A 19,012-nucleotide genomic window follows, 5' to 3' on the forward strand; every position below is an offset into this window, starting at 1 on the left:
ATCAGTTACCTGGATTCCCTTTACCTCCATACAGTGCAGCAACGATCCCATGTGCACACAAGCCCCTGCCTACATTTCTATTCCATTTTCATCAGTTCCTCCTGCACTCACAATACTTTCTGAATGCACAAGAGTGACAGAGCATCAGAAAAAGATTCATGATGATCACCTCGGTGTTAGGGATTGACGGTTTATTTCAGTTACGATGTCCAAGATTAACTGGGTGTTCCAAGGACAGCCAGTTGTAATTGGCAAATTGAGGTGCTCCGGAGGACCCCCCCCCCCAAGCTAGGCACGGTCTTCTAGGGGCCCGTGCATGTGGTTTCTTTGCTTTCTCGATGCTTTAGTGCGAACAGGACCTTTATGGCTGAAGACCACGGGGTCCCCCAGCTGGGGCGTGTTCAGGTAACTGCCGCCAGAGGGGTGCATTAAGCGATCATTGTCTGCCCCCCACTCGCCGCCCCCCAATCCCAACAAAGGAGCTGAGGCATCCCGACCCTCTCCTTTGGGTCCGACCCCTTAGAATTTCGGAATCACCCCCGCCTCCCACGCACCGGGAGCACCGGGAGAAAGGGGCGAAAGGCGGCGCCTCCGCCAGCCGCATCTGAGTAAGCGGACAAGGTCAAGGTCGCGAGGGGCGCTCGGGGACTCTCCCAGTGGACCCCCACCCGGTCTGGAAGGAGGCGAGGGAGGCGGGAGAGGGGCGTGGGCGCGCCTGCTCCGTCCGCCCCCGCGCCCAGCCGGGGCCCAGCGGCGCGCCTCCCGCCGGACGCCCGGGGAGGGGGGCGGGGGGGCGCGCCGCACGTGTCCGCCGGCTGGCGTATCCATCCGCGCTCGCGCGCCGCCTAGCCTCGCCGCGGCGGAAGGATCCCCGCCCCGTGCGCACGCTCCCTGGCTCGCGCCCGCCCCGCCTGAGCCGAGGCTCCGCGGTCCCGGCCGGCCTCTCACTCGGAGCGGGGACGCGTCGGGCGCAGCAGCGTCGACGACCGGCACGAGGAGGGCGCGGAGCGCGACGAGCCGCCTCAGCCGCCGCCGCGGGGGCGCACGCCGGCCCCGCCGCCCGCCGCCCGCCCGAGTGACCGGCACCTCCCCGGCCCCGTCGCCGCCGCCTCCGCCCGGCCCGGCCCGGCCCGGCTCGGCCCGGCTCGGCTCGGGGGTGGTTCTGTGCCTGCGCAGACCCGCCCGCCCGCGCCCCGCCTGCGCCCCGCTCGCCCCGCTGCAGTGCGGAGGGAGGGCTCGAAGATGGCTGGCTGGCAGAGCTACGTGGACAACCTGATGTGCGATGGCTGTTGCCAGGAGGCCGCCATTGTCGGCTACTGCGACGCCAAGTACGTGTGGGCGGCCACCGCTGGGGGCATCTTCCAGAGCATCACGGTAAGCGGCCGGCCGGGAGCGGGGCCCGGGAGGCTGCCCCCCCAAGTAGGAGGGGGAGGGGAGAGGGGCGCTCGGGGCCCGGGAGGCTGATCCCCCCCAGGAGGAGGGGGAGGGGGGCTTGGAACCCCGGGATGCTGATCACCCAAAGAGGAGGGGGTGCTCGGGGCTCCGGGATGCTCCCCCCTCGGAGGGGGAGGGGGCTGCAGAAAGGTAGGGAAGGCTCGGGAGTCCGGGGTACTCCCCACCTCGGAGGAAGAAGGGGTGTTGGGGGCTCCAGGATGCTCCTCTTCCTCGGAGAGGGCTACTGGGGACCTGAGATGCCCACCCTCTCGGAAGAGGAGGGGTCTGCAATAGGGGAGGGGGTGCACAGGGATCTGGGCTGGCTCTCGGAGAGGGAGGAAAAGGAGCAAGCTGTAATAGGGGAGGGGTCGCTTGAGGATCTGGGCTGCTCCCCTTAGAGGAGGAGGCTGCAAGAGGGGAGGGGGCTTTGAGCCCTTGGCTGCTCCCCTCCTCGCTTCTGCTGGCCCGGATGCTGGAGACTTAGCCCCCTGTTAGGGTGTCTCCCACGGCAGGGCCATCATGGAATCCTCCCTATCCATCCCTTCCATCTCCGCATCCTCTCCACCCCCACCCCCCAACTTCTTGCATACAGGAGGAAGGGTTAGGATGGTGATGAAAGTAGAATGGAAAGGAGCATGGGCAAAGGAGAGAGGCTTCCCCCTTCTGGATCTCTTCCCCGCCCCCCCCCCCCCCAGCAATTTTGGGATGGGAGAGCAAGAAAAGCTTGACAGCCTAAAAATCATACTGAACTAGTTTCTCGTGCTTTGAGATTCTTACATTGGTTTCATTCCCTTTCCCCTTTTTAAAAAATAAACCCTTTTTTGCCCGTTCCAGTTATGTTCCTCATAAATCCCAGTTAAGATTGAAAAGAGGAAAAAAATTAAATAATTCCTTTTCTGTCCCCCAGTATCTTACTTGGAAAATCTTCGTTTGTTCAAACATGTAGGATTAGCCCTTATGAGGATTAATCCTGTTCAGAGAATCTGTTTTTGCTGTCTGGCTGGGCTGATGCATATGTGTGTATACATAGATATATACACACAAATATATATACATAAAGTGCAAGCAAAAGCTTTATGTATAGATGGGTATATATATATATATATATATATATATATATACACACATATATATACACACACACATATATAAATGTATATTATAAAGTGCAAGAACAGCTTTGTGTGTGTACATATATGTTTATATGTATGTACTGATTCCCTGGAACCCATGGAATATATATGTGTGTGTATTGTATATATAATATATAAACATCCAAGTAAAACGTAATGTTAGAAATGTTGAAGGTGTGGTGGCAGGGATAATGGTGATGCAGCCAGAGGATACTTTACCTAGTTAGTGCTTCTCTTCTCTTCCCCACCCCCAACGCTGTGGTCTGGAGGTTTGCATCCTACTCAAGGCCGATGCGATACCACTGGACTTGATTATTTTTTAATTGCACTTCCGTAGGTAGCCCTGTAGCAAAGCTTTATCAGGGATGTAAGAAGGGATTTCAGAACCAAAAGGGGAAAGCACACTCAAGCCCCGCACGGTGATGGCAGCAGTTTGTGCTGATTTGTGGGTTTTCCATTTTTTCCCACCTGCCAGCTTTGGGGAATTTAGCGTGTTGTGAGAGAAAAGGGAGCCACCCCCTCCTGCCACCCCCCTTCCCGGTTTGAGATATAGAAGGACCGTTATGTACTCGAGTATCTGTAGCGGAGTGGTTAATTGGCTCCGCTAGGTTAAGGAATTGCCGGCAATGCGGCTCGGGGTGGGAGGAGGCTCGGTAGAGGGAATTCTCTGAGTCTTTGCGTAGGTTTTCCTGCGTCCTGGCCTCTAGTGCTTGCCGCAGACTTAAGCCTTCAACGTAGGTGTCTTTCGTGAATCCCAACCTTATCGTTGGCACCAGGGTTTTTTTTTTTTTTCCAAATAGCCTCCAAGATGGCGAACTGCCATTAATTTCTCATTCCATACACCTTTTTTCTTCTCCTCCTGGGGAATATTTATCGTTATTCTCCCCAATCCCGTTATGCAGTTTAGTTCCAGAAAGGGGGATAGGAGGGGAGGGGGGGGGAAGAGCTTTCAGTTGATCATGTTAATAATTTGGGAACACTTAATCTCTCCGCTTCTACCACGCCTTTTATCCTTAGCGATATTTCAGGAGGGAGGCTTGGGTTTAGATTTATTTATGCTATATATAATATGCTTGTTAGTTTCTGTTGTAACCTTTTATCGTGTTTAGAGCACGAGCAGTATCTGATTTGCGAAAGCTTTAGAGGGGGGAGGCGATGGTCTTGACTTTCTTGCTATGTTTTAGGAGTAGTTGCCATTTAATCTTCAGCTAGCAATCACTATTGCTGCCGATTTCTGCCCACAGGCCTCCACGATAAATCATTGAAATGGCATTCGATCAGACTGCCTCTCATTTTTCCTATCATTCAAAACTGTACTGTAGCTTTACTTAATTAATGTGTTGTGAGTTAATGACATTTAAAGGGTACTTTTGCACGCTAGTCCTTTAAGATTGTTTGTACTTGCAATGGACTAGTGTTAAAGGAAAACCCTGAGGATCGGCATCTGGTGATCAAGTTTCCCTTTACTGCTCTCAGCCTTCCCCTGCCTTTGTGTGACTTGGTGCTGTCTGGCTGGGCAGATTCCCAGAGTGTGCTTGGAGATGGCTGGGCCTGCTATGACTCTGCAGTTCTGATGGGGGCGATGCCTTCTTTTTCAGTGGAGTGTTAGAAAGCACATTTTCTCCTCAAGCCTGTTGGAGACCTTACTTTCTTCTTTCAGTTACCTCCATTTTCTATTCTTTTGCTAGTGCCTATTCCAGTTCTATAGAAAGAATTCTCTTTCCTTTTGCCTGAGAGCTCATCAAAAATGGGAGAGGGAGGAAGAGGGGGATGGGAAGTAAAAAGAGGTGAAGAGGTAATGACTAGAAAGAAAAAAGCATGGCTTTTAGAAACATAATCCTTATGAAATTCTTACCGATTGAGCCATTCCATTCAAACCAAGAGTTCCTTTAGAGCAACATCCTTGTTAGGAGACTTCAGCACTATGATAAACTCAGGTAACATTGGATAAGAGAGAAGCCATAAATTCACTTTTCAAAAAAGCTATCTGTGAATCTGTTTCATTAGATAAGGTTTTGTAGGTACTTGATCTAAAAAGAATGTTTTTTACCTTATTATAAAGAAAAAATTATATAAAGTAATATAAATGCATGTTACAAAGAGAAATGTAATTTATGACCAGTAAAAACTATGAAATGCTTTTAGGGTGTCTGTGACTTTGAAAAATCTTAATGTGTATGATTGTTTTTTCAGTTAGCAAGTTCTGCCATTAATTATGTCCTTGGTGGGGGTTCCCATCTTATTAAAATTTAATAAAAATTGTCTAGCAAGATTTCTGAAATTAGGTTTATAAGTTTTCTAACAAAACTGTAAATTAGATAGAACTAACATTCAAGGTATAAAAGTTTTGATTTCCCATAATGAAATTTGGAGGCCCTGATAAATTCGTAACAACATTGCTAATTTGACTTGCTGAATTTTGCATTGTTGAAATTTCAAAAGAATGTTACTGACTCCTGTTTTATTTTGTTTTGGTCTTTGGCAGCCAATAGAAATAGACATGATCGTAGGAAAAGATCGAGAGGGTTTCTTTACCAATGGTTTGACTCTTGGTGCAAAGAAGTGCTCAGTAATCAGAGATAGTCTGTATGTGGATGGTGACTGCACGATGGACATCAGGACAAAGAGTCAAGGTGGCGAACCAACATATAACGTTGCAGTTGGCAGAGCTGGCCGAGGTGAGTCCGAAGTCCTTCTTCAAAACAAAAGTTGTCACTAGGAGGTAATCGGTTACTTGCTGTTGCATTGCCACCTTAGAACTTGCATCCCTCTTTAAAAATGTCTTTTAATATGTAAAACAAAAATATTGATCCATAACTAAGGGATTAATCCGTTTTTTTAAATGATTAAGATGGCTTCCATGTTTTGTATGGCACCAGATGACAGATGTACTAACATTTCTTGTCAAAGGCTAAATCCAATTCTGTCACCATTCTAAACTTGAGTGTATTCTACATTAATACTCATTTTCACATTTGCAAATTTCATAAATGTCACCCACATTTCTTTCAAATGCTTGGCCTGTCACTAATGATGGTGGAATAGGATTATTAAACTGTACAAATTGATTAAACAAGTTAATAGAAGCATAGATTTAAGAGCTGGAAGGGACCTAAGAGATCTACTTAATCCTTTATTTCATTTTATACATTAGAAAGCTGAGTCCTGGGGGCAGCTAGGTGGCAGGTGGCGCAGTGGATAAAGCACCAGCCCTGGATTCAGGAGGACCTGAGTTCAAAGCCAGCCTCAGATGCAACACTTACTAGCTGTGTGACCCTGGGCAAGTCACTTAACCCCCATTGCCCTGCCCCCCCCCCAAAAAAAAGAAAGAAAGCTGAGTCCTGAAGAGGTTTATAACTTAACCAAAGGTCACACAGCTAGTTAAGAGGTAAAGTTGAGATTTAGCCTGTTCTCTGCTTCTGAATACATTGTTCTAGCCACTGTATCACACAGTCTTTCAAATTTAATTTGAAGCTGATTTGTTTGCCATTTCATTACTTTGTGACTTTATATTAGAGAAAGAAGAGATTATAGAATCTTGAGAGAGGCCATCCAGTCCACTCCCTTACCTCACATAGGAAATCTCTAGAACATCCCTGATAAGTGGTTGTGTATTCAGTGCCAAATATACCTAGTGATAAGGAGCTCATTATCTCACAGATCATCCTGTTCCATTTTTGGATGTGTCCTAATCTGTATTTTACATAGAAGGAAAATATGATTCAGAGAAGTAACATGGACTGTCTGTGATGACACAGCTGTGGGTCAGACATGAGTCAGGCCTGAGTATTCTGACATTACTTCCAGGACTTTATGCTATACCATGTTTGTTAGAAAGTTCTTCCCTATGTTGAGCCCAAATCTCCCTGTAGCTTTTGCTCACTAGGCCTGGTTCTGTCTTCTGGAGTCATACAAAGTAATACTAATCCCTCCTTGTTATGACAGTCTCCAAATGTTTGAAGGAAACAACTACTACCCCCCTTCTCCCTATGTTCTTTTATGCTAAACATAGTAGTTCCATTCCTTCACCCATTCTTTATGTGACATGGTTTAGGGTCCCCATATTAGCTTCTGGATTGGCTCCAATTTGATAGTGCTAAAATGTGCTCAGAACTGAATACAGTATTCCAGATGTGGAAAACCCATCACAGAATAGGGTTAGGGCAATTATATTTATATCATTGTAAGCTTTTCTCTGTCACTTGCTGACTCAATGAGTTTGCAGTCAATTAGACCCCTATTCCCCACACACACACACACACACATTTTAAGTTCCTCTTATTCTGATGTAGTTTTTAAAAAGTCTTTGCTTTAAAATATATATTTACATATATCCTCTTAAATTTCATCTTCATTTTGTTGATTTTGGGGAACTTGATTCTCTTAGTTTATTAGTCCTCCCTCCCAATTATGTCATACCCACATTTGATAAGCATGCCTTCTAGATTTTCATCAGGGTCACTAATCATGTCATTTTGCTATTAGAAACCTACTTGAGGTGATTAAAATGAAGATTTTAGATGATATGAATTTTCCATTCTATCCCTGTTATCAAATCTTCTTTGTTTTAATTTTCAAAATCATATAGGAGTGAACATCTGAGGGTGTTTTACATTTGAGAATAAATTTTAAAATATCCAGGAAACCTAAGTTTTTTCAGTGAACTTACAAGGAATAAATCCTTGTTGCTTTTTAGGATATTCTAAAAATAACTGGTATTTGCTGTTGTCTCAAGTGTTGTAAAATCCATTTAACATAAAATTGTGTAGTTATTAAAAACTCATTTAAAAAAGGAAAATCCTTATGTTTTCTAAAAAGTTAGGTTTTGAACACTTAATCTGGAAACAGCACATCATATATGACATCAAATAAACATCAAATAAACCTCTTAAATTGGCTTTTTACTTGCAATATGATTCTAATGAATATTGTCAAAAGTCATTCAAATAAAGTGCTTGCAACTCTGGTAGCTGAGGTAATTGGGGAAATTTTTTTTTTTAAATTAGACACAATTAGATAAGTACAGTCTATCTGAGATGGAAGGGTTCTAAATGTTAGGTGAATATAAATTATGAGTCATTGATTCCAAGAAGCATCCTAGGAGTCCTGCCTCACCTCTTTGTCAGACATGTGACCTCTCTGGTCCTCAGCTTCATCTCTGACATTGGGCACAAACACTTGCATCGCTTGTATCATAGGTTGTTCATTCACAGAATCATAGGGACTTATAGGGGCTGCTAGAAGATTGAACCTTCTATTGTAAGGATAAAATGAAACAACATAAAAGGCTTTGTAAACTCTAATGGGCATGTTAGGTAGAGGCAGTTAAAAAAAATACCACCACTGCCACCCCCCAAATTTGAAGTTCTTGAACCGTTTCCTTTGATGTCTTCTGGTGTATTGATAACTGAGTTCTCGAAGGTTCTAGTGACGAGTTGTCATAGATCCAACCAAACTAGAAATGCCTTGGGCATAGTGGGCACGTCCTGGCTGGCAGTAGACTCTATATCTGTATTCCAGAGATCAGGATATCCTTGATCTAAGTCTGTAAAGGCTCCTCGTCAGGGTAATTGGACCACCAGGTGATATTTTTCTTTTAGCTTCACCATCCCTCCAGGAAGAGTTATAATCCAGATCTTCTTCAGACACTCACGGTCTCGTTGTTTTATTTGGTGTTTTGATCAGATTTTAAAGTTTTTAAGGGTTGCATTCTTCATTGAAGGGGTAGGGAGAAGCGCCTGTACTGATTAAATTGTGAATACTTCAAGTAAACACAGAATTATAATTTTACTGACATCTAGTGGCAGTCAACATAAAACTAGTCTCCTTATCCACTCTTAATGAGTTTTGTTTTTAAAACTCAACTACATTATACAGATATGCCTCTTGTTTATTATATTGGCTTCAATTCAAGGTGATTTGGTCTTAAATAGGAGCATCTGTAAACACAGGACTTAAAGACTTTACTTCTTCCATAGCTGAAAACCAAAGAAAATTGTAACTCAAATACTTTTTGCATTAGAATCCAATCTGGCAGTAAAAGGCCAGTTTATCCAACCTTGTTAGTCATTTCTTAAGTAGTATTTTAAAGCATTGGAGAAAAAAGTGATAAATTTAAAGTGGGAAAAATGTCTATTTCCTGCTAAATATAACAGCACCTAGTCTAGGTTACTACTTGCCTAGGCAATTGAATATTTTTGTCGTGGTTTTTTCTTCTATACCATAGAGGTTATTATTTCTCCTTTACTATATTTGTACAGAATTCATTTCCAGCTATTTCAGAGTTCTTCAGTGGTCACAATAATTGCTGTGCATGAGATTGTAGCTTCTTGCCAGCTTGAAAAAGTCAATAAAACTTCTAGTTCTGTTTTAGTGTGATTTTAACTTTCTAAATGATCCATTTGGCACCAGTGTTCGGTAGCTCATGGAAAACCAGCTTAATATAATAACTTATTAATTTTTATTCCATGTGCTGTCTGCTAAAACTTACATGACTTTCTTGTCTAACACTGCTTTTGAAACACTTTTCTTTTTTCTCTTTCAGTCTTGGTCTTTGTAATGGGCAAAGAAGGGGTCCATGGAGGTGGATTGAATAAGAAGGCATACTCAATGGCCAAATACTTGAGAGACTCTGGGTTCTAGCTGCTAGGCAAGACTGTTAAGTATTAGGGGGATTGCTCTTAAACTTTCCTAATTGTAAGCGTAAGTCTTCATTCTGGAAATTTTATTAGCAATGCAGGTGATGGGGTTATGAACCTGTGTCTTCTTTGTATCCCTTTGTTGGTGGGGAAAGGTGTTTTTGTTTTTGTTTCATAAGTAATTCTGTTCACTTTTTGTTTCCTTGTGTACTCCAGCATTGGTTATAGTCATGGGAAAGGAAGGTGTCCATGGAGGGACACTGAACAAGAAAGCATTTGAACTCGCTTTATACCTGAGGAGGTCTGACGTCTAAGCAGCCTCTCCCCATCCACCTAGCAACCGTCTTCATCACCACCCCAGTTATGTTCATAGTACTACCAACTGTAGATGGTAGTTCATTTGTTTTTATTTACCTATTTTCTAATGTCATGTTTACCCAAATGGATCATTTGTATGTTAACCACTGTATGTATTAGAAACCCTTATCTGGCACCATTATTGCAGCATAATAATGATATGCATGATACCTTGAAATTTGGGGGGAGGGGGGCATGCCAATTTGGGCATTGCTTTATTTTAGCAATTAGTGGGATCTTGAGACTACTAAAATAAGTTAACACTAATAAGCGAGGTGCCGATTGTACAATCTCCAATTTGATCAATGTCTTTTCAGCACTTTGAGCAATTACATGGCTCCCTTAGTCTTCCTTTTATAGAGCATGGTTGGGAGGAAAAAGTGCATGCATCTCTCTTCTCTCCTCCCCTCTCCTCCCTTCCCACATTCGGTATTTTGTTTGCTTCCATCTACTCATGCAGTGCCTGGATTATTCAGCTATTTTAACACTATCTTTGTTCATGAGCTGCTGAGAACTACAGGAAATTTTGCCTTAGTATTGTTGTTGTACTCCAGTAGAGACAAAGTTTTTTCCTAGTGTCTAGAGTACATGCTACTTTGAGTACAACAGCAAACAAGTGCAAAAGGTGCAAAAAGGCACACTTCCTCCTCGATCTTACAGAAACTATCTGAATTGATTCCCCAGGGACATTCTGTCACTGCAATAGCTCAGGCACTTGAGAGGTCTGTGTCTGTCTTTTCTTTTTCATATCAGCTCCTGTTTCTGTTTTTACGAAAGGCTGCCATCATGGACATTAGATACCCCAACATAACCATCTGGAGTGTGTCCAATTTTTTTCATAGGACCAATTTTTTTTTTTTTTTTGCAGCTTGGGTTTTTGTATGAAATTATGTTGTTATTGTGGAAAAAACTGCCACCTTCAGCTATATATACTGGTAGTCTAGACTGACTTATTTTGGTCTGATCACTGATGGGTAAAAAGTAAATGGAATTGCTGCTTTAATACCGATATTTGGATGAGGGTTGGAAGTTTTATAAGCTAAAATAGTTGAAATAGACACATTTCAAATTTTAAAGCCTGCATTTGGCCTGTCACGCCCTTGCTGTGGAGTAAATCTGCCTTGTGCTCTGGTCATCCAAAATATGTGTAACCAAGCTGTCAGTTCAAAGCACGGAACTAACTTGTATGTTCATTTTAAAAAATAAATAAAAAATCAAATGAAGACTTCTGTATAAAAAATAAATGGGAGATGGTATTGGTTGGAATAACTGACTTGGCTGTCTTGTGATGAATTTTTTAATATGTATTCTGTGCCATACTATTGTTAAAAATGAACTGTTGCTATTGTGAGATGGATCTTAACCCATTAAGGGTTTCTTATTTTGAATGGCACTATTTTAGGGACATTCTCGTATTTGCTTCTATTGTTTGGGCCTTGTGGATAATGTACAGATTTAAAAAAAAAAATCTTGTTGCTGATTTCCATTTCTTTCCCTGCACTTTGTTACATCTGGGATACAGTCTAACTCATCTGATTTAATATGCATTTCAAAAAATGCCATAACTATTAAAACACCTTGTTTACAGACAGATGAAATAAATTTATTCCAACCAAATAAAATCTAGGCTCTTGTCTATGTAACATGAAATTCCTGCTCTGGTTGACTTTCTGTACTCATGTATATTTCTCTCTCCTCTACAAGATGAATGGGAATATACACACTAAGGCCAAATCCTGCTGTAAATGAAGTAGTATCATAACAAAAATCCCTAGCTGATTGGCCATTTATTCAATTATAAGTTGGGATAGTCCCTAGAAATTAATCATTTGGGGCTTTATTAATGGATCTCAGTTTCCCTAGTGTGGGTACTCAGTCCACTAACGCAGACTAACCCATCTGTGCCATCATCCGATATGACCTCCAAACCCTGTAACTCTCAGAGGGGCTCTGTCCAGGGTGCTGAAGAAGCCTTCCTTGGATTCGTTTGACATCGTATAAAACCCAGGGAGCATGTAGGCTGTGTCCATTAATTATCCCAGTTGTTAGTTTTTGGGCATTTACACTGACATTTGTTATGCTTCCCACTATTTCTCTTCCTCTACCCCCTTCATCAGTTTCATGAATCTTTCCCCTCCTGTTATGTAAAGGTTAAAAAACAGCGTAGTGGAGAGACAGCCACAAAACCAAGAACATTTGGGTCCAGGTCCTGTCTGACCTGGGGCACATCATCTTGTCACTGTACTCTAGACGACTCTCAAGACTGTCACATAGAAGGCATTTACCAATAAAATTACAAACCCAATCCTTGTCTGTTGTTTCTGGGTCAAGTCTAGTTGTCATATCCCCAGGTAAAATGACATTGTGAATATAGTCTATTCCCCTATCCCCTGGACAAAAGATAAAAGGACTTGAGAACAATCTTGACTTTTTTGTACTAAGATGTTTTATCTTCAGGATTGTTCTGGATGTTCGGGGGGAGTGGGGAAGAAGATTCCTGGCACCTGCCACCAAGAATGAATGGGTGAATGGATAAATGAATGGAGGGAGGGTATTGACTGGACCCCCAAGGTTATCATTTCTAGCTCAATAATTCCATGGCACTTAATTTGAAAACTTTACTGAGTTTACATCATGCCTTTGTGTCAATTAAGATTAAGAATTTTTTTAAATAGCCAGCCAAGCAGTACTAGGGACAGCTAGGTGGCACAGTGGATAGAACAGCAGGCCTGGAGTAAGGCTCATCTTCCCAAGTTCAAATCTGGCCTCAGACACTTACTAGGAGCTGTATGGCCTTGGGCAAGTCACTTTACCCTGTTTGCCTCAGTTTCCTTATCTATAAAATGAGCTGGAGAAGTAAATGGCAAGCCACTCCAATATCTCTGCCAAGAAAACCCCAAATGGGGTCACAAAGAGTGGGACACAACTGAAAAATGACTGAACAAGCAGTAATGTACCTTGACTGATGACAGGATCTCACACATTTAAGAGCTCTGGGATGCATTCTAACTGCTCCGTCCAACTAAGGATAGCCAATGCAAGTATAGTTTCATAGTTCCACTGATTGTTTTTCTTAATAATGCAAATAGTAGGGACTTCATTCTTTCTCTGACCCTACTGACTCCAGACTGGTTCATAAATGAGTCCTAGGTTTCCCCCACAGTCCATTCTAGAAAAATGAACACTACTTGTTGCAAAGTGGCCCAAAGAAAAAGTCTTTTCTCATGAGAAAAGCTGCCAGCTAGTAAAGTGACCATAATATTGTAATTCTTGAAGACTGCTCATTTTTTTAAAAGAGGCAGAACCATGTTCTTTTCCCACACTATCACTCTATATTACTTTGATATTATGTTGTTCTCATGTTAGTGATAATTTACTATACCCACATTATACTGTGTATTAAAGTGTTTTCTTTAATTCAGCAAAAAGCATGTTTGAATGAACTGATACAACAGATGTCAGCAAAAACGTCAGTGTTTGTGGATCAAGGTGATTCAATTATGCTTAAATGTTGATCCTTTTTTTAATTCCAACTTCCCAAATCTAAGATGAAACAATATAAGTTATTACTACCAGCAATTGAGCTCTGCCAAAAGTGTAGATAACTTCACAGAAGACAACTAAATTATTTAATAAGATCGGAAACTTAAAGCTAGAAATGATTTCTGATCTATTCCAACCTCCCCTTTCCCCCAGTTTTGCAGATGAGGGTAACAGTCCCAAATAAATATTATGATTTGCCTAAGACTTGCCACACTGATAGTTACAGGGTTTGAAACCAGCCAAGGGATGCCACAGCACAGAGCACCAGGCCCCAAGTTCAAATCCAGCCTCAAACACTTAGTAGCTATGCGACCCTGGGCAAAACACTACCTGTCTGTCTCCATTTTCTACAAAATTGGGAACATTAATACCTACCTCCCATGGTTGTTGAGAAGATCAAATGGAATGATAAATGTAAAGCACTTAGCCCAGTGCCTGGCACACACACAGAGAGAGAGTAAGGGTGTGTGTGTGTGAGAGAGAGTGAGTGCTACAGATGTGTTACATGGTTTAAACAGAATGTTTCTATGCAGAAATCTACACCTATAGAAAAATTGGACATTCCTATTGAGAACTTGGAAAGAATCCCAAAGAGATCTGTTTACTATCCTAAGTAGGGCTGTTAATTAAGAATGGTACATAAAATGAAGCCCTTGGTTCTAGTGTTTTGTATTTTAAAATAATATCTGTCTTGGAAGACAATAGAAACTCCAATTTGAGGTCTCTCTGAACTTAAAAGACCTCCACAACAGTCCCCCTTCTTCATGTGGGACAAGTTGGACAGGAACTTTCCATTATGTCACTACACTGTCATTTCTTGACAGTAGATTGCTAGAAAGGCAAAAACCATAAATTTTTGATAGATTTGTGATATAACACCCATGAAATGGACAAAGATGTTTCCTTGAAATACTTCACTCTTGGGGCAGCTAGGTGGCGCAGTGGGTAAAAGCATCAGCCCTGGATTCAGCAGTACCTGAGTTCAAATCCGGCCTCAGACACTTAACACTTACTAGCTGTGTGACCCTGGGCAAGTCACTTAACGCCAATTGCCTCACTAAAAAAAAAAGAAAGAAAGGAAAGAAAGACAGACAGACAGACAGACAGACAGACGTAACTCTTAATGTGCTTTTGACATCCTGTGGCCAAAAGTTTTCCCCACCTGGCAGAAAGCATCTTTATAAATGAAGTTAACAGAAGAATTGTTTCATTTAAGAAAAATATAAACTATAATTTCCCATGAATGTATCAGTTTCATAAAACCAGGTAACTGCATATTCTTTAAACAGTTAATCAGTTAACAGGAAATTTTAGTTTCCTTAGCATATCAGACAATTCAGGTATCTGTATAGTAGTCAGGGTTGATACCTTTATAAATAGCATCTGTATGTGCACGCTCATACATACAACTAATTACTTTTTTGTTCTATTTTTGCAGCATTGTTCATAGATCTAAGAAATGTTAACAAACATGCAAATTCTTGATAATGCTTTGGTACAACATGTCAGCTGAAACTTAAAGTGGAAAACGTGTTTATTAACTTTCAAACTTCCCTCATACAAGGCCATAAAAAATTCTCTATTTTCATTATACATGAGTCTAACTTCTTTCTACATAGTTACAATGGCATATATATTTATAATTTAGCTTTTCATAATACATTGTTAAAGTACATCATGAGTTCTGTTAAATATTTATAAGCACTCATTTTCAAATCAAATATTTGAAAAAATTTTTCTCTATGTACATGGTTTAGGAGATTAGCATAAGATGCTCTTTATTAAGAGGTATATATATGATCAGAAGATCAATAGAACATTTGCTAAAATTTTAGTTAGTATTTCTATGCAGTGTTGCCTATCTTTTTGCTTTGGTCACACAAACACACAAACCTTTAGTCCTGAAAATTAAGTCAGTATAAATGTGGGGCCATATCAGTTTAGCTAGTGGGTGGATCAAACTAATATTCAACACTATTAAATGAGAACCGTTTTAATATCAAAATTTTTCTGCATCCTACCACAAACTGCTGTCTTCTGGCTTAAAATACTATTTGTGAATAGGAAAGAAAATTCTGTTACTAAGTATTTATTTCACTTTGTAGTATTTATGAGAAAAATACTGAATGGCCTAACCTGTCAATAATGAAGACAGTTTAGGGGGGACCCACAAGTTCATACCAAAAAGTCTGGGAAATTGGGCTGGGCCATGCATAGTGTGGCAGCAGAATTCATCATGGTAATAAATATATTTGTGTATTGTAATCAAGTCTTCACTGCAAGCCATACTTGTAGTGGCTTCCATTTTTAAAATTTTTTGGCTATGTTCCATTCCAAAAAGAGAATGATGCTTTATGTTCAGCACCTTGATAATGTTATGCTTTAGTAATAATAATAAGTGTGCTTCTTGTGGATGAAAACCTGATTTTAAAAATATATATATATGTAATATGATTAAACCATAGAACACACTAAGATTTCTCTCTACAGAAGTAACCGAAGGGGGAGGATGAACAATGAAAGTATATACCTAAATACACATAAAGGAATAAGCTGATCAAAATTTTTTCCTACGAGGTATGAAGATGAAGAGAGCTGGCAGTTCAAACCGTATTTGCTATGTTGTAATCCCTCTCGCCACTGGACTGCAGCTGGACCACCACACTCTCTTGATTCACTTCATTTTCTGCATCACTACTATTAATATCTTCATTGTCGTCCTCCTCGTAGTCTGAAGATTCTGTCATATTCTGATGGGAATGAGATTCTGATAAAGCCCCGAATGACTGGGCACTGACAGAAGCTAAAGGTCTAAGTAAAGGGGTATGTTCCGAGACTTCATTCTCTTCTTGACTGCTATCCGTGTCAGAGTCTGAATCTCCTTGAGAAGGAACAACTTTTTGTTTACATACAGGACAGGTTTTTTTGGTTTTGGTTAGCCAAGGATCCACGCACTTGCAGTGATATGCTGTTGAGAGAAAATACACATCATTCAGTTGGCAAAATGTGCTTGGAGTATACATCTTTTTTCATTAGAATGTCCTATATTAATTACTAACAGGATAAAAGTACACTAGGAGGGGCAGCTAAGTGGGGCATGGTGAATAAAGCACCAGCCCTGGATTCAGGAGGACCTGAGTTCAAATCCAGCCTCAGACACTTGACTTACTAGCTATGTGACCCTGGGCAAGTCACTTAACCCTCATTGCCCTGCAAAAAAAAAAAAAAAAGGTACACTATGAAACTGCAATTTAGATTTTCTTCTGAAAGTAGATGGTCAGTCTAACACATTCTACAATTCCCCTATTATGTGTTGTCTTCTATTAGAATGTAAGCTTCCTGGGGCAGCTAGGTGGCGCAGTGGATAGAGCACCGGCCCTGGACTCAGGAGAACCTGAGTTCAAATCTGGCCTCAGACACTTAATACTCACTAGCTGTGTGACCCTGGGCAAGTCACTTAACCCTAATTGCCTCAACAACAACAACAACAAAGAATGTAACCTTCTTGAGGGCAGGGATTATCATAATAGTCTGTTATTTGTATCTTCAGGGCTGACAGCAAAGTACCTGGCACATGGTAAACACTTTATAACTGTCTTTTCACACATTCATTTATTCATGCAGACTTTATGTGATCAATATTTTCATGTAGGGACAGAAGATAGAAACTTCTATTTTTATGAGGCTTTTTTCAAATACATCTTAAATATGAATTATACCTATCCCACAAATAAAATGCATAGACTAAGATGTTTGATCCATGTTGAATCCATGATTTGAAAACCAGTTTATAACTGCTCATACCATGGGAACAAGGAAGAATTCTGAGTTTGTCTCCATCTTCATATTCATCCAGGCAAATGGCACATACGTCATACTCATCTCCTATGTTGGAAAATTGTAAATCAAAATTATATTACAAGATTTGTGGCTGCCATAACTTTCAAGCCTATTAAATTAGGTCCTACTTGATTATTTTAAGATGTTTTAGAGTGGGAAACTGGGAGGGGGTGTAATTCTTATTTGATACAGGCTAATGATATTTTAAAACTTAAGACCTCTTCATTCAAATAATTTCTATCCAAAATGCATGTTGGATTTACTTACCATGATGCACTAAATACATTTACTACTATTTCAAAGCAGACTTTTAGGGAAGCCAAAAACCAAAAATCTGTAAATTGCTATTAGAATTCTAATGTTAGAACAGATCTTATTTAAAAGCACAACTGGCTATTTACTAAAATGCTCAAATTATGGGTACTTCTTAATCAGAGGACATCTCCAAAATTGCTATTACTTTCATTTTGCTAATATAGAAATAATGGCTCAGACCCAAGTGTTTGTAAAATGACGGAGGGCCAGCTCTCCATGGGTCCACCAGCTTCAACAGTCTTTTCACTGTCTGCTTCACTCAGGATTGTTTGGCTTCTAAGTATACAGAGTTTTCTAATTTAACTATTAGAAATGGCCAGAAAATTCCAAGTGACTACTTTGCAATATATTTTTCATGAAATCAATATACCGTGTTACCCCCACCCATCAAAAATCAAATTACAGTAAACAGATCTACAATGCCAAAGTCAATTCAATACTATTATGTCACTGGCAAAGAGAAGGGTTATGTTCACAAGCACTGTCATAACCCAAATGAGCTGCTCTCCTAAATCACAAGGAGTATGTACAAAGCGAGGCATAAGCAAGAAAACTATACGCCTGAAGTCTTAAGCCCACTCAAGACACCGAAGTGAGGCATTTCACCCAGTAATCAGGGGAATAAAACACAAGCTTTGGTTGATGTGTGGTACAGTGAACAGACTGCTAGAACCTGAAATCAAGAAAACCTGGGTTCAAATCCTACTCTATACTTCAAGAATGCATTGCAAATGCATTCACAAATGTTTAATAAATAAACTGAATTACTGGCAGGCACATCATTTAATTTTGTAAAACAGGGAGGCTCAAATGAGAATCCAAAATTCTTTGTAAGCTTTAATACGCTATCATATGGGGCAGCTAGGTGGTGCAGTGGATAGAGCATGGCCCTGGATTCAGTAGGACCTGAGTTCAAATCTGGCTTCAGACACTTAACACTAGCTGTGTGACCCTAGGCAAGTCATTTAACCCCAATTGCCTCACCAAAAAAAAAAAAAAAAAAGAATGCACTATCATATTCTACAGACATATTAATTATTATATAGTTTTAAAGTATTGTTGGGGGTTGTCTGGTCAGCTTCTTAAACATAAATGGCATTAAATATTAAACCTATTTTGTATTAACTGTACTAAGTATATTTATAACACTGCCCCACCAGCTGTTCTTTTTCAGGAATGCCCTGTGGCCTGAAACCTTGCTCAGTTTGTCTCCCACTTTAGTCACAACATTTACCCTCATACTGTTTTCTTGGAATTGGCTAACAACACACATACACCACGAGTTCCTGACATCAGAAGTCATCTGGCCCAACCTGTAGCCCGGCAGGAATCTCTTTTCACACATTCCTGACAAATAGTCATCCAAATTCCACCTGGAAGACCTTCTTCAGTGATGGAGAATAGGCAGTTCTCTACCTAAGAGACAATGTGGTCTAATGGATAGCGCATTCTAGGTTTGAATACTGCCTTGGTGAACGTATTAACTATTACCCTGCACAAATCAGACTTCTCAGAACCCGTTTCATTATCTATACAATGATAATATTTACATTACCTATTTAAAATACTTGTGAAGTTTAAGCCTTAAAGTACTGAGTTATTACTAACTCTTTCTATCCTAGACAGCTCAGTTTTTCCATACCTCTGTCCCAATAAACCAAAATCTCCTCTGAAATTTCTGCTCCCCAGGTCCCAGGTCTGCTCTCTAGGAGAGAAGCAGAAATGTCTATTCCAAACAAACTGTCCTTCAAA

The 19,012-nt window shown here is 41.0% G+C and overlaps 2 protein-coding genes across 3 annotated transcripts in view; one reads left to right on the forward strand and one right to left on the reverse strand.

Moving 5' to 3' along the window:
- The first annotated feature begins 1,141 nt into the window (after positions 1-1,141).
- Positions 1,142-10,992, forward strand: PFN2 (profilin 2). 2 transcript variants are annotated; one of them, XM_043993174.1, is made up of 3 exons: positions 1,142-1,374; positions 5,053-5,245; positions 9,422-10,992. In XM_043993174.1, exons 1-3 carry the CDS (start codon positions 1,243-1,245, stop codon positions 9,517-9,519), a joined length of 423 nt encoding a protein of 140 aa, XP_043849109.1. In that variant the 5' UTR covers positions 1,142-1,242; the 3' UTR covers positions 9,520-10,992. The 2 variants fall into 2 exon arrangements, with proteins under 2 accessions (XP_043849109.1, XP_043849108.1); XM_043993173.1 differs by having other exon boundaries at positions 1,155-1,374; positions 9,112-10,992.
- A 3,460-nt stretch (positions 10,993-14,452) lies between these two features.
- The window catches only part of RNF13 (ring finger protein 13), a 104,168-nt gene continuing 99,608 nt past the window's right edge, over positions 14,453-19,012 (reverse strand). The window contains exons 9-10 of the mRNA XM_043996238.1: positions 16,910-16,990; positions 14,453-16,073 (exon numbers count right to left, since the gene is read on the reverse strand). Coding sequence (XP_043852173.1) covers positions 15,709-16,073; positions 16,910-16,990 — 446 coding nt within the window. The 3' untranslated portion in view covers positions 14,453-15,708. The remainder of the gene's footprint in view (positions 16,074-16,909; positions 16,991-19,012) is intronic.

The sequence above is a fragment of the Dromiciops gliroides genome, chromosome 3 (assembly GCF_019393635.1).
Source record: "Dromiciops gliroides isolate mDroGli1 chromosome 3, mDroGli1.pri, whole genome shotgun sequence".
Taxonomy (NCBI): Eukaryota; Metazoa; Chordata; class Mammalia; order Microbiotheria; family Microbiotheriidae; genus Dromiciops; species Dromiciops gliroides.